Below are 15,443 nucleotides of genomic sequence, written 5' to 3'. Positions count from 1 at the left end.
TTTTAGGTGCATTTTTCTCCTTTGAATTTACCTACGGTATTTCTGCATACCTAGGGAGTCTTCCAAGTATGTAGAAACCACTAATTTATCCGTCAGTGGCCCTATTTCAGTATAAACTGATGAATTCAGGTGGTTGAGCTATTTTAAGTACTTAGATTCTTCAGAGACATTGCAACAAACCGACCAATGGCATTCATATATGTAGATTACATACACACACTCATGTCCCTTTTTGTCTCCAAAGAGACAGACAGGTTAGTAAGATTTCCTAGATCACAGGTCTCCAAATTATGGCTTCTGTGCCACATCTGACACACCAACAAATTTTGACCAGCCCAGTGGCATTATAAATTGTGTGGTCCTTTCAACCCCAACCTGCCTCAATGCCTTTTTCTACTGCTTCATAAAGTATGTCAATTATCTGCTGAGTTGGCACACTCTTGTATGACATCTTAGCTGAGGGAGAGGACCAACTGTATATACTAAAATGCAATGAACTTTTTTTCCACAAGAACTTTTCCAAGTCTTTATCACTGAATGTAAACTTGAAGCACCATTCCAAATGCATTACATTAAGGAAAATGTGACTGGTTGATAAGGTTATGTTTACATGACTCCCCAGATTCAAGTGCATCTTGCCACTTGCAACCCAAATGATGCCAACTATTCCAAGTTTTCATGTCGGTGAAAAAAATTTAGGTTGCAAGTTACAGAAGCAGCTCGCTTTAAGCCACTTCTGCTCAATGTTGCATATATGCAACAGGATACACCTGTGGTCTGGGCAGAAATTGGTTAATGTAACTTCAACCAATAACTGCCCAGGGAAGCACTCTTAGTACAGGCAATAAATAGATATTTCTAAGGAAAGCTGGTAAGCAACTGATCTTTTTCCATCCCCATTTCTTACTGCCACTGAAATATACTTTGTGTCCTTCAAAAAAAGACCAGAAACCCCCCCCCCCACACACACACACACACTAAGAGGAAGCATACACTATTTTAAGTCATTTTGTTAAAAAAGAAACTGGAGTTTTAAAAACAAAGCTTTAATTTTATTAAAGGTAATTCAAAATGTTTATTACAATAAATACCACTTTTAGTGCCCATGTATAGTACAGTACAAGGAAGGAGATAATACAAAATAATTCAGTAGAAAGATGATAGGAACATGCAATGTACAAATGTCTGTTACTGGAAATGAGCGCCACCAAGCTACAGCATAGCTTTTGTTGAAGCTTAATTCAACTCAGTTATCTCCAACATATTAAAAAAATGTCTATCATCCCCTAGGTGGGAATGTTTTGGATCACTATGAAAAAATAGAATTTGTAATAGCACCACCAGCAGTGCACAGGATTCCCTATGATTTCAGCCTATCCATGCAAAGCAAATGCTTCACACATACTTCATGCCAGTTTATGCGCATTAACCATTAGACTCAAGTATAGCTTTTGTAGCTTTATCTCAAGAACCATCAGGCACAAGGTGACTAAATGAGCCTATACAATGTTTCCTAGTTTCGACGATATAGACGGTCCCGAGTTGCCACATCAACCTGTTGTTGGTAGACCTTCAATTTGTCATGTACCTTCTGGTACAGCTGTAAAAGAAAAGCAATATAGTTATTTTCTGGTAACAGGCACAGTGAAGCAATTTTATTGCTGTCAATATTATATTTATATTCAGCTTTAAGTAAATAAAGATTTCCAAAGTGGCTTATAATTAAAATCTACACCAGGGGTGTCCAATAGAAGGCTTGTGGGCTGGATGTAGCCTGCAAAACTCTTTATCTGGCTCATGTGATAGTTGGGCTCTCCCTGAACCACCATCAGTTGCTCTCAGCCGCTGTGATGCAAAGTGATGCACTGGCAGAAGCAGCACTGCTGAAAGGGCAGTGCTAGGAGAGCCCAATTATTATGCAGGCCACCTTTTCAGAGGTGTCACTTGCTGAGGCACTGGAGGGAGAGACAGAAAGAGGCCTCAGAAGGCGAGAAACAGTACTGGGGAAGAGGGAGGCCAAAAGGGTTGAAAAAGGGAAAAGAGCCAAATTTATCGCATGGGCTGTCCTTTCAGCAGGGCTGCTTTTGCTGAGGTATTACAGTGCAGAACACCTCTCAGAGGCTGATCTAAAAAGCGACAACTCGGCTGAAGCAGCACTGCTGAAAGGGCAGCCCATGTGATAATTGGGCTTTCCTATATCTTGAAAATATGATCAAGATGAGTATTTTCTCTTCTGCCTTTTTCAGCTAACGAGTTCCTCAGTGAGAAAAAGTACTTATTTCTAGTTATTAGCAGCTTAATGATGTCACTTCCTGCTTAGTGACATCACTTCTGGCCCTCAACAGGTGCCATGAATGGTATTCTGCCTGCTGGATGAAACGAGTTTGACACTCCTGGTCTACACAAAAGTATACTCAGGAATGTGTGTATGTATGGCTCTCTCTCTCTTTAGTCCAGACAGTTCCAAGATCTTTCCTCCAGAGGGAGAAGGCTAAAGGAAGCAGCAGGTGGAGTCTGGACAGGTTGATCACTAATTTGTAAACTTTATAAATATCATACACTTCTAGTTATAAGATACATATTTGTAGTCAATCAGTTTTTATGACAGCATTTTGCTTCTCCTCAAATGAGTACTGTAGAACAGTGTTTCTCAGTCAGTGGTACTCATATCACCAACAGTACTTGAGGTGTTGTCCAGTAGTATGTGCACAACCCCCCATATCCCCACTGCCTAGCAGTGAGACCAGCAATGCAACATGACAAGCAACAGTAGGAGCTTTGGCTTGGCAGGCAGAGCTCCAGTGTGCATTTTTTGTGCAAAAAAGCCCTCTTGTCCTCCCTGAGCCTGTCACCTGTGTTTGTTGTGTTGTGTCTGATCTGGCCTCCCAATCTGGAAATAACTGGCAGTGATAATATCACCAATTACTTCTGGTGGTACTTCCAGTAGGTAGTCTATGTGAAGTGGTATGGCGAATGTTGAGAAACACTGCTGCAGAAGCTAAACACTGTATTTATTAGGTAGGCAATTTTTCACTAGACATACTTACCTCTGCCTTATACCGATTGTTTGTGTTTTCTCCCAATGCCTGAAGAAGCTGGTCAATTGCAGAATATGGAAGCCAAACTATTGGAGTTGTAGCGGATAATGGGAACTAAAAAAGAAAATTAATCTTTAATCCTACTGAACAATAATTGAATGACAAAGGAAACATCCCAAGTCTGATATGAGTGAACCCAGAATTTGCCAAATTCACAGGCCTGAGCCAACTTTTTTAAACATTTGAATTTTGGGTTGAAACAGAATTGATGGAGTGCTTTTCTACTAGACCAGGGGTCGGCAACCTGCGGCTCTAGAGCCACATGTGGCTCTTTCAGCTGTCTGCTGCGGCTCCTCCCGGTGAAAGTGGCAAAGGGGGTAACAGGAGGCACCTGTGTTGGGAGGGCAGGCTGCTTCCCTCAGCCCCCTGAGCTCATTGCCCTCCTCTCCCTTCACCCCCACCTGCCCCACATTGGTTTCCCTTTTCAATTTTGCCCGCTCTGCAGGCTTAAGCTCCCTGTTTTTCCCTTCCCCAGCTCTCCAGCAGGACACCCTCCTCCTCAGCCATTGTGAGCCCTTGCAGCCTCCCTTTTCCTGAGCAGGTCCCCACTCAGTGCAAGGAGAGGCTTTTCCTCCACAGCTGAGGAGACATCCTGTGTGTCTACTCAGTTGTAAGCCCAATTACAGCGGATGAAGCTTACTCCCAGGAAAGGGTGCCTGGGATGGCAGCTTTGGAGGGTGAGTGGGAGCCTGTGCAGGTCTGTTCGAGAGCAAGCCCCGATGTAGTCCCTGGGCTACTCCCAGGAAGGTGTGGAGGGCTGTAGCCTCAGCTCCCTCCTGTGCAGGTCTACTCACAAGTAAGCTGTAGTCAGTGGGACTTCCTCCCAGGAAGGTGTGGAGGGCTGCAGCCTCAGCCCCCTCCTATGCAGGTCTACTCACAAGTAGTCAGTGAGGCTTCCTCCCAGGAAAGTGTGGAGAGGACTGCAACCTGAGAGCTCCAACCAACTTGTCTGCTCAGAAGTCCCATTGTAGTCAATGGGGCTTACTCCCAGGATAGTGTGGAGAGGGTTGCAGCCTGAGGGAGGACAGGCAGGCAGGGCAGAAGCTGGCCTGTGGCTGCCCCCCCACCTTCCCCCCCCCCCAGCTCTGGCTTCTTCTCTTCCCCACCTCCCTCTGGAGTCTGTGTCCTTTTTTCCTTCCAGCAGGGTGCCTCTGGAAGGTGGGGGGAGTTCTTTAGTATCCATGTAAGATAAGCAGATGTCATAACCGCCATATGTATTGGAATCCTGGAAGATCTGGTGAGGAGGCAGATGTGATGTCAGCAGTGGCCCCTTTAAGGGTAAGGCCTGGGCTTCCAGGGAGTGTGCTGCACAGCTGCAGCCACTTGAAGGCAATAGGGCCCTCAGAGTTATAAGCAGCACCTGAGGCAGGAAGGGGGGTGTAGGTTGGGAAAGGAGTGCAGGTAGGAGAGGAGACTGACTGGGCTTATTGACTTTGACTTGGATACTCTGACTGAGTTGACTGACTGACTTTGGAATCTGACCTTGGACTGTGACTTGGCGTATTGACTTTGGACTCTGCCCTGGATGCTCTGACTGACTTTGTGACTAGTGGACTGCTGGGGACACTGGAGTTTGGTGTGTGGCTGCTGTGCCCAAGACCTGCTGAGGATCCAGGGTCTGCTGTAGTGGTGGGAGGCTGCTGGCAGGAGAGAGGACCTCTGCAGGTTGAACAGGCGAGCTACCCTGGAGGTGGGGTCCAGCAGGAGTGCAGGGCAGAACCAGGGTCATTTGTTGGGGGAAAGAAGGGGAGCTAATTTGCTTAAAGTGGGCATAATTCTCCAGGCAGAGAATGGCCTTGGAATCAGGCAAAACACCATAGAGGACCAGGTGTCTGAAAACACAGGACAAGAATGTATGACAAAACTAACTAAAAGCTACAAGAGGGGGCTACATTATAAAAATGGGACTTGTAAGAGCATAAAGGTAAAAAAAAAACTATATATGCAGTGTTATCTTCATTTTAATGTCAAAAGGGTTTTGTGGCTCCTGAGGTTTTTTCCCTCCGGAAAACCAGTCCAAATGGCTCTTTGAGTGTTTAAGGTTGCCGACTCCTGTACTAGACAGACTTACCCATATTTCCAAAATAAATTATAGTTTGTTTTTTAAACCCATCTATTAGGCAGGAGGTCAATCAAAAAGATCCCATGTCAACCTGACAAATTAAAAAAAACACTTCTTCTGTTTGTCCTTATCAATCTAATTTTTAATATGTCACATACTGATCTACAGGAGCACCCACTGTACCTCAATTCCAAAATAATCATGTCCTTTCCCAAGTAAGGCATCCACATACTCCAACACCAAATCCACTGCTTCATCCAGAAGGTCGTAATTCAAATAAAGGCGGAGAAGTTCAGCAGCATCTACCTTCTATGAAAAAGCAAATGAAAGTCAGAGGACCTCACTAATACAGTTGGTTTTATGCCACAACAATATTCCTCTTACATCACAGCAGCCTGATAAATGACTAAAAAGTAGTCCTCATTGCTGGTGAGATCTAAATAAACCCCAAACAAGCCACTTATACAACAAGCATACTAAAACATAACTCTTTGCAGAAATTCTTGCAAAACCCTGAACAAATTAATTCTGGTCAAGGACAAAGACTACTATTTAGCATCTGTATAGTTTCACAGTGTGCAAGTGAAATAAATGTATTATCTTGTTATCTTTATAACAATGCTATAAAGTATTATTACCCCCATATTGCAGCCAGAGAGCCAAGACTGCAGTGGCTTGCCTAGGAAGTTCATGGCAGAGGTGAGATTTAAATTGGGGAAATTCTGATTTGCACCTCAATCTTTTAACTAGAATGCTATACCAGATCTCTGAATTCATGTCTTCAATCATGAAATTAAACCAGTTTGATTCAGACTTGTTTTAACAAACCACAATTCTGAATTTAGACACTATAGGGAGCTAGATTGTGCAAAATTAAAAGCTGTCAATGTCTTCATCTTATATATAAAGGGGAAAGCAAGGGGGAGATTGTATGAGCCCAAGTCATGCACAGACCTGGTTTAGACAGGGCTTAGATGGTTGTCTGAATTGTGCAATGAGTGTAACATCCACCCTCCCCCTCAAGTCTAATTCTGTACAAAAAAATTATTCACTTTGTAGCTGTTGATAAGCCAGTTAGGCAAGGGCACCCCATGAGACAGCAACTTATTGATTACACAGCGATGGTATGGGCAGTTCTGGGACTTGTATCTGTCCAGGTAGGAGGATAAGAGACGCCATGCTTCATCTGTTGCACTACAATAAATTTGAACAACTTTAATAAGTTAGCAGATAGATGCATGCATGCATGTTCCCAACTGCCTCCCCAATCTGTGAAGCCTCTGCACATCTTCATTCAGTTACACATTTGGCTTGTTCTGTGTTGAAGTTTTAATTTCCATTACAAGGCAGAGCAGTGGCTCCTAAACTTTTTAGCACTGGGACGCACTTTTTTTGAACAACACTCTATTTGGACCTACCTAGGTTTACCAGATTTAAAAAAAATCTAGAGAAATATTTTGTTTATAAGTAATAATAACCAGAAAGAAAGATTCACAAACATTTATCTCCCTATTATTTACACATGCTTGCAAACTGCAGGAATTCAGCTCCTTGCAGAGCAGTTAGCAGCTACAGTATCTGATTTTTGAATAGCTTCAGGACTTGAGGCAAATAGTTTTCTGATCTTTCCATCACCCTTTGGCAACCCACCAAAAAGCAGGTTGTGATGCACAGTGTGGAACCACTGAGGTAGTTTCAAGTTTCAAGAAAGAAATGTAAAAATATCCAGTTTTCAGATCCTTCTAGTAATAAAGGTGTCTTGAATTTCATGACCCAAAACCCAGGTCTTTTGTTAAAGGATCTTATCAATTTTGATACTTCTGTAAACTCCAATAACCTTTACTATTAAGTCTATAGAGATAGCAAGTTAAAGGAAGAGAAGAGGCCCTGCTAGCCACATTTTTCAATAGAATTTGAAAGTGCATTACCACCTGTAGTTTCTCACTATCAGGACACCAATCAGGATAAAGGCACACTATTAATAGTGGTGGTACAAACTCATTTTCAGGATCAAATGAAACACAGCAAGTGAGTTATGGTGCAAAGGCACCAAAGAATTATTTACTAACAAAAAATGTATACTACCTGGTCTCCTTGGTTGTGATGACTGAAGGTAATTGATTTGTAGCTAACCAGTCCCATGCTTCTGTTAAAGCTGCTTCTCCTCCAAACTGTAGTTTTATACACCTGGAACACATAAAATTCAAGTTGCTGGCTTCAGCTTTTAAAGCTTCTAACAGACTGGGATGGCATAATCTTAAGGAGAATCACCCCTTCCATGAACCCACCATGCCTTTAAGATTGGCTACAGAGGCCCTGCTTCTATCAGAACAGCAATGGGTAACAGCCCTCAGGAGCAGATTTATGTGGGGCGTAAGCATTTGCAGAGGAAAGGGGAGATCAGCAAAAAACCCCTCCGTGTTCAAACAGAACAGCTTCCACAAACAGAAAAAGCTCTTATGAAATAAACCTTTTATCTTATGTTGCTTCTATTGGACAAGTGATATTGACCTGGCAACAACTGCTATATTTCAAGGTCTTTCAAGCCTCTCAAAGATAACTCAAAGCACAAGAAAGTAACGAGCAAGGGATGATCTCATTCCAGCCATATCCCACTTCTTCCTTCCATATCTCATTCTCTTTTCTTATAACACAAGTTGATATTATTCAAAACACACATCCTTAAAGTAAAGGACTGCATTCATAGGCTGAGAAATGGTTAAAGCCAGGCTATTGTTTCAATAATGAAACATCCACACAGATTTCTGCAAAGAGATTTTTTGATATTTTAAACAATATCATTGTATACATTGCACATTATTTACTCAAATTAAGTCCACTAATCTATTACATACTTGAAAGTAAGTCCCTCAAACACAGGTCTTAAAGAAAGGTTGTAGGTCTGGCAAAGAGAAATTGCAGTGTCAAAGAGGCCAGCCTGGACTAACAGGGCAACCAACTCCATGGGAGATGAGTTTCCTAGGTAAATAAAGAAACGGGATCAGTGTCATTTTAAGCACATGTACTCATGTACATGTTCGCTGGTTCACAACACAACACAAACAAACACAACACAACATGCAATGATAAACTGTGATCAATGTAAAAACCACTGCAATTTCAGCACTAGTTTTAGTTTCAGACACAATAATTGCAGTCTTCAGTTCTTATAGATGCAAGTCACACAGTCCATCTTTGATTACTGCATGGACCATGTCCATTGTGGGGACTGACAAAAACTGTACTTAGCAGAATCCACTCTTGTTGCATATGAAACAAAGTAATAATGGTCGTATTGTGTGCACTGAGAGTCTGTCACAAATTAAAACTGATTCCACATCTCATAATTTGTAGCACGCAAATTACGCAGAGAGGAAGGGGAAAACACTAGGAAAAGCAAGGAACTCTTATAAGTTTCTCACCCGTACACAAAGGCATGATGATTGTGTGCTATGAATAAAATTCAAATCTTACCTGTAATAGCAGCTGTTGAAGGATCATGCTGTGCCAAAGTTAGCCGTATACGAGCCAACATACATTCTCTTTCCAAATCTTGTAGTTCCAAGATTTCAACCTGGCTTCCCGCTATTCCAAAATATCATTTAAATATATTAAAATTAAAGCACCACCACTGGCAAGTTCAAAAGTCTGCTCTTGAGAATTTAAACCAAAAACAGGCAATATAGGGCAACAAAAAAAATAGCATGCAAGTCCTGAAAAACAGATAGCATACTACCATTTTCCTTTTTTTCTGTCAGCCCCAAAGTTCCACACACAAGTTTCCAGATGCTGGACTTCTACAATAATTTCACATTTTCTAAAAATAAATTGCTGTTCAGCTGGTGGCACTAAAATAATGTAAGTCAAGTGATAGTATTTAGCTTGATTTCTCATTGCTTACAAAAGGCATTTGAATTTACTTTGATATTACAGTACAATAAAGTCATCTCATACTTCTTTTGGCTGCTTACATCATTTAGGAAAAGGCCTTAATAAATAATAATAATAATAATATTTTTATTATTATTATTAGCGTAGTGCCATCAATGGGCATGGTACTTTACAGTAGAAGAGGAGTCCATGCCCTGAAGGGCTCTCAATCTAACAGACACAAGGGAGACAAAGGAAGGGTAGGGTCACAGTACCAGGGAAGATAGGATATCACATGTATACATACTTAGGCTTGGTTGCAAAGAATAGCAGGTAGTGTCAATGGAAAAGGTTGGTTTAGACTCTAAACTTTAGAGGAAAGATTTGAGGGAAGTAAAACAGAAGTCTTCCTGCAAGTGATCAGAGAAAGTGTTCCTGGCATAAGGATCAGCAAGAGGGAAGCAGAGCCATATGAGGTGTAGCTGACTAAATGTAGCTAGATAAGACAGCAAAGAGGCAAGGAGACCATGGAGAGTTTTGAGTATAAGGACTAGCAGCTTGGGTTTGCTCTGGGAATGGACAGAAAGTCAGTGCAGAGATTTAAATAGCATTGCAGTGTGATCAAAGTGACAAGAAAGATAAAATTATTCTGGCAGCAGAATGCCCAATGGAGGTGAGGGTTTGAGGCAATCTTGTGAAAGACTAGAGAGGGAACCAGGTGTTCTCACCAAGGGGATAAAGAGGAAGGGGCCTATTTTTCTAAGTCCAGAGGTTGAGATCAAAGAACAGTGCCAGAGATGGGAGCTGAGAAGTAACTGGGTCTGCAGAATTATCAGTATGAATGCTGAAATTACCAAGGAACAAGGTTGGAGTATTGTCAGAAAGGCAGGTCAGTGAGCCAGGCATCAGTGTCAGAAATGAATATAGTGACACGGTTGGGAAGGTAACAGCTACCCAGAGTAGCAAAGGACAGCCTAGCAGAATGAGGTTCAAAAATAGGGAAGCAGGATGATGGAAGGTTGTGTAGAAGCTGTAACTGGCACGAACTAGAGAGAAGGTCAACACTTTCACACCATAACCTTCCAATTGAGTTGTATGGGAGAAGATACCACCAGAGGGCAGGAGCAGTGGCAGTGTCACCAGGGGTAAGAAGAGGCAGAGATCTCAGGCAGTGACAGCTTTCTGAACAAGGGAGCAATTCCACAGGGAACAGCAGAAGAGAAGCAAGAAGTAAATAGAAACTCTATTCAGAGTAAGGGGGCAATAGCAGAAAACAGATGGTCTGAGATGGTGCAACCAGTTCCCACCCAAGTTAACTGAGACCAATCAAGCAATAGTAAAACCAAAAGTATTTATTAAACTGAATTAAAAATACAACAAATGATGGAAGGGAAAATAAAAGGGGTAAAAACATGGTATAAGCAGAGATGACCATGCTAGGGTAATTGAGAGGCTGTTGACAAAGGGTGGCACAGAAGCTAAAAGACAAGCTGAAACAAAACACATTAGTGCAACTTGCAGGGTACTTTTATCAAAGAAATTACTTGTGCTAGTCCTGTTTCTCAGTCCTCACATACATTCCTAGCAGGGCAACTCTCATTATTACTTGCGACCTATGGTAACCAGATCAGGACAAATAAGGAGAGAGAGGCACATGACCCTGCTTTTTATAATCTCTGGGCATTACACCTTAGAGTTAGCTGTGGAATTGATACTTGAGGAGATCTGAGCCCCTTGAATTTCATGTCTTTGGGAATTAGGTGGACTTCACAGCCCACTGAGCTACCTCAAAACAAAGTTCTTTGTCACTGGTCAGTTGGGGAAGAAGAACAAATATGGTTGCTGCAGCTCCATGACTTGGCAGTCCTTGAAGGAAGCTGATCCCATACAGAGCCTCTCTAGGTGACAGGAAGCTCAAAACAGGTTAAAAAATAGAGGAAAGTTTGGGATTTTCCCCACATGGGTGACAAACTAGTGAACTGTACATTTACACCTACAGGGAATCCACTAGTTATAGAGCAAGCAAATAAATAATATAGAGAAAAGAATACAAGATACGAGAATAAAAGATGGAACAGAACAAAAAGGTGAATGCACTGTCACTCACTTGGGGTAGCAGCACACTCTCCATCATGACTTCTCTTGGGGGATGCTCCTGGACGTTCATACTAGCATGAGACAAAATAAATACTCTAAGCCAGGGGTGCTCACACTTTTTTGGCTCGAGAGCTACTTTGAAACCCAGCAAGGCCCGGAGATCTACCAGAGTTTTTTTTTTACAATGTTCGCGCCATCATAACATATAACATTTATGTGTACAATGTATGTTGGTGTACCTTGAGCCCCACTGAGTATAACAGGACTTACTCCTGAGTAGACATGCCTAGGATTAGGCTGTGAGGCTGCAATCCTAGCCACACTTACCTGGGAGTAAGCCCCATTGAGTACAATGGGCCTTACTCCTGGCGTTTCCTCCCAGAGGCACCTGAAGGGGGGGTTGGCACTCCGCGATCTACTCATTTTGCCTCGCGATCCACCTATTGAGCATTCCTGCTCTAAGCCTAATTAAAATTTAGAGGCCTGAAAATTTCTAGAACATGTGCATTACTATTTAACCAGGTTGCCTGCATTTCCTGCAAAAATTTCACAACATACACATGGTGTCCTCCCCAATTATGTTTCTATTTGTTATAGCGACAGAGGAAAAGCCTGAGCATGTAGCCAACATTCAGCAAAGTTCTCAGAGGTTACAGGGGGTTCAGTTAGTGATCTGGGGAAAACACTCAGCATTTCCTTGCCTTTTTTCCTCAAACACTATTATTACCCTTCATTCATAAGCCCTCATATTCCCGATTCCATAGGTCTAACACCTCCTGCTCTGTCAGTTGCCAAAAGCATTGATTGTTCTCACAGATGTGATTCTAGAAACTGAATAAAATACTAATAAGCAGATAGCTTCCTCCACTTAGGTTATTTTGGCTGCAGAATTTATCTGTGATAGATAGATTTACCTTGTGATAGATTTGGTTTCTTGGGTAAAGTGTTATCAGATAACTGGGTAAACACAAATTATCAGATAACCTAAAGCTGCAGTTCCCAAACTCTCCCAGAGTTCGGGAGCCACAGTGAGTCTTTGCGGTTGGGGGGGGAATGCAGTGGCACAATCCCCAGGACCGCACCACTGCCAGGGGCGCAAGGGGCTGTCTTTTACTTACTAGAAGCAGCAGCATCCTCCCAGGGGTTTGGGGAGCCCCAGTAGAAGCCTCCGCAAGACTCCCCAGGCTGCAGAAAATGTAAAAATAACGATCACAACCCACTTCCGATTTTGTGATTGCAAACCAGAAGTGGGTTGTGATCGTTATTTTTACATTCTCCACAGAGCTTGGGGAGCCCTGAGGAGGCTTCTGCGGGGCTCTGTGCACCACTGGAAGGCTGCTGCTGCTTTTAGTAAGTAAAAGACAGCCCCTTAGGTCCCTTGCAATGGTGCAATCCTGGGGATCGTGTCACTGCATTCCCCCTCCCTGCCCCTTGAAGGGGCAAAGGCAGAGGTCCTAAGGTTTGAAAACCTCTGACCTAAAGGAATATTATTGTGGATATTTCCAGTACCAGGCAACCCAATCCTAAGCTTCCTGGCACTGCAGGCTTCAGTGGCACCAGGAAAGTTGCTGGAAGTCTCCTGGGGGAAGGAGAAATTCATCCCCTTACCCCGAGTAAAGCCCTAGCCAGGAAGCTTAGGACTGGGTTGCCCAGTACTATGAGTTAACCTAACTACCTGCTATCTCCAACGTCACCTTCATGTTAGACAGCCTATTACTTCTGCTTCAAGTTATCCACTACTGGAACATCAGTGCAAAGAGAATCACAACAGTTGCCATTTCTATATGCTGTACAGTAACACCGTGGGTACTGTAAATAAACTAGTTAGCAAATGGGGCACTTAAGAAAGAGAAAGAATGGAAATTCCGTACCACTGCACCAGAAGCTGGCTGTACTATCCAAGCATATTCAGGGCGAATCAGTCGCAAACAGTTAATAGCTGCAAGGTAGCAGTTTGCTTGCTTCTGCAGTCCAGGAAGGGTGCGAACTTCTCTACCAAGACGCATCCCATATTCAAACATCACTGTACCAGCTGAGGAAGTAGACACACCATAATTAAGAACTGTAACATGTTTCTTCTCTGAAATTTGCCAATTTGTTCAAATAGACTATGGTAAGAAAGAAAAGCTTAGGTCTTTCAAAAGTATAATCCAAGACCAACATACAATAAGACTAACAAGAAAAAGTCAAAACTTAGAGAATGCTTTGTATCTGAACAAAGAGGATTCTAACTTACAAAGCCAGATAACACAAATGGTTAACTACAGGCATCCCCCAGTATCCGCAGATACACTTATCCGAGGTTTTCCGCCACAACCCCCACATACCCATTACTTCTGTCTTCTGTGGTCAAGCACTCAGACCTCTTCTTGGGAGGCCCTGGAAGCCACTTTCAGGTCTCACCAAGCCTGCAACCCACTCTATTGGCCTCCATGGGTTTCAGAATGCCTCTTAAACACATCTGAAGTGACTTCCAAGGAACACTCCACTTCTGGGAGACATCTTGAGACCCGCAAAGGCCAATAGAGTGGGTCATGGGCTCAGTGCAACCTGGAAGCAGCCTCCAGGGCCCTCAAGAAGAGACGTGAGTACAGATACAAAACATCCATTATCAGGAAAACAAAGGAGCAACTAGTAAGCTTATGAAATATGTTAAATGCTACATGAACTGATATTTGAACAGCTGAGACAGCTTGCTCTTCAGTACAAGGAGCCTTACCTTTCCGGTAGTTATGGCGATAAATATGAAAAGCATATAGCAGTTCATAGTAATTGTGAGTCATCAGATCCACAGCCCGAGCACGGTATTCAATTATTCCCACAACCTATAACAGATAATAGTTACCAAACAAAACTGAGGATGTCTTACACCATCTTCCTACTAACAATACTTTTAAACTGCTATGGACTGTTTTAACTGTTGAGCACGAGTTCCTATTTTTTTAATTTTTAAATCTTGTGCTTATGTAGGAGGCATATATATTGAACCACCAATAAGAGCCAACTAGTTACCTCATTATGAAGGTTCACGTATGGGAACTCCACAAGATCCTGAAGCTGGGAGCGCTCACAGAGAACTACAACCAACTGACGTAAACAATCCAGCTGCCTGGAGGTGGAAAAAAAGGTAAAGCTAATCTTTTAAGCACAGTCATTATGCTGGTGGTTTAGCAAACAATGTAGACTTGTAAGTTGATATTTCATAGGCAAAATACTTGACATTTCTATATTTTTTCAGTGTGTAACGTGCTTCACACATATTGTCTAGATCAGCGGTCTCCAAATGGCAGACCACTGTGCATTGAAAAACCTATTTCCGTGAATGAAGCTTACCACAGCCTTGCATCTGTCCCTTGCACTGGGCAGCTGCGTCTGTCTGGAATTCCAGGCGCAGAGCCTGCCGAGACAAAGGGCAGTGGAAGTGGCTGCACAGTGCAAGGGTCTGGGGAGATCAGAGGGACATATATGAGGCTGCCACATAGAATGGTAAGCTCCATTCATGCAGGGGACGGGTTTTCTCAGGCACAGGATCCGGCCCACTCCAGGTCATATAAATAGTGAGTGGAATGGCAGATGACAATGCCTACATTCCCCCTTCACCCTTCCATTCTTCCTGCCGAGCACATATTCTTGAATCTGTGCAAGTAAAATGCACGTAAGATACAGACCGACTGCTTTACAGCTAAAACAAAAGAGTTCACAAACTGATTTATACGATAAACAAATGAAAAATATGGCTTGCCCAAGGCCACCTCATGACTTCACAGAAGATATTCAAACCAGACAAACCCAGCTTTATAACTCATTCTCCAGCCATTGCATAACAACTTTAGATTTCAGCACTGTGTGATATAGTGCTTATCCATATCATTAATCTATAGGATATAAAAATTGCTATGAATCTACAAAAAAATTGTGTCAAAGGAGACTAACTGAAACAGTGAAGTTAGTCTTTCTGCAGACTGTATTCTTAGAGGGCCAACTCCCATTCACATTTCCTACTAATATGTAGCGATTTCTGTCATCTCCCCATGGTGAAAGCCACACTGAGGTCAGAGCTGATTCCCACATGCATAGTTGTCATATCATACACTCTATTTGCAGCATTTGATTTGTTATGGACTTACCTGTGTCTAAGCATCATTTGATGTTGCAATGAGTGAAACATCAGAGGTTCATAAGTAGGGGTACTAAGTTATTGTGGCAACTGTCACCTGTGCCTTCCCTAGGCTGCCAAAAGTGAAACACACACATCTCTTCATCCAAGCCCTCTGCACGCTGCCTAAAACTTGCAGTGACTGCCTAAAACTTGCAGG

At 42.6% G+C, this 15,443-nt stretch overlaps 1 protein-coding gene across 1 annotated transcript in view; it reads right to left on the bottom strand.

The window, feature by feature from the left end:
* Positions 1–1,030: 1,030 nt before the first annotated feature.
* The window catches only part of NUP160 (nucleoporin 160), a 49,442-nt gene continuing 35,029 nt past the window's right edge, over positions 1,031–15,443 (bottom strand). The window contains exons 26-36 of the mRNA XM_066631499.1: positions 14,140–14,236; positions 13,847–13,952; positions 12,999–13,159; positions 11,138–11,198; positions 8,635–8,745; positions 8,016–8,139; positions 7,246–7,347; positions 6,213–6,354; positions 5,344–5,469; positions 3,048–3,152; positions 1,031–1,600 (exon numbers count right to left, since the gene is read on the bottom strand). Of these exons, the coding sequence (XP_066487596.1) occupies positions 1,514–1,600; positions 3,048–3,152; positions 5,344–5,469; positions 6,213–6,354; positions 7,246–7,347; positions 8,016–8,139; positions 8,635–8,745; positions 11,138–11,198; positions 12,999–13,159; positions 13,847–13,952; positions 14,140–14,236 (1,222 nt within the window). The 3' untranslated portion in view covers positions 1,031–1,513. The remainder of the gene's footprint in view (positions 1,601–3,047; positions 3,153–5,343; positions 5,470–6,212; positions 6,355–7,245; positions 7,348–8,015; positions 8,140–8,634; positions 8,746–11,137; positions 11,199–12,998; positions 13,160–13,846; positions 13,953–14,139; positions 14,237–15,443) is intronic.

The sequence above is a fragment of the Tiliqua scincoides genome, chromosome 1, assembly GCF_035046505.1.
Source record: "Tiliqua scincoides isolate rTilSci1 chromosome 1, rTilSci1.hap2, whole genome shotgun sequence".
Classification (NCBI taxonomy): Eukaryota; Metazoa; Chordata; class Lepidosauria; order Squamata; family Scincidae; genus Tiliqua; species Tiliqua scincoides.
This window is presented reverse-complemented; position numbering and strand designations above follow the sequence as displayed.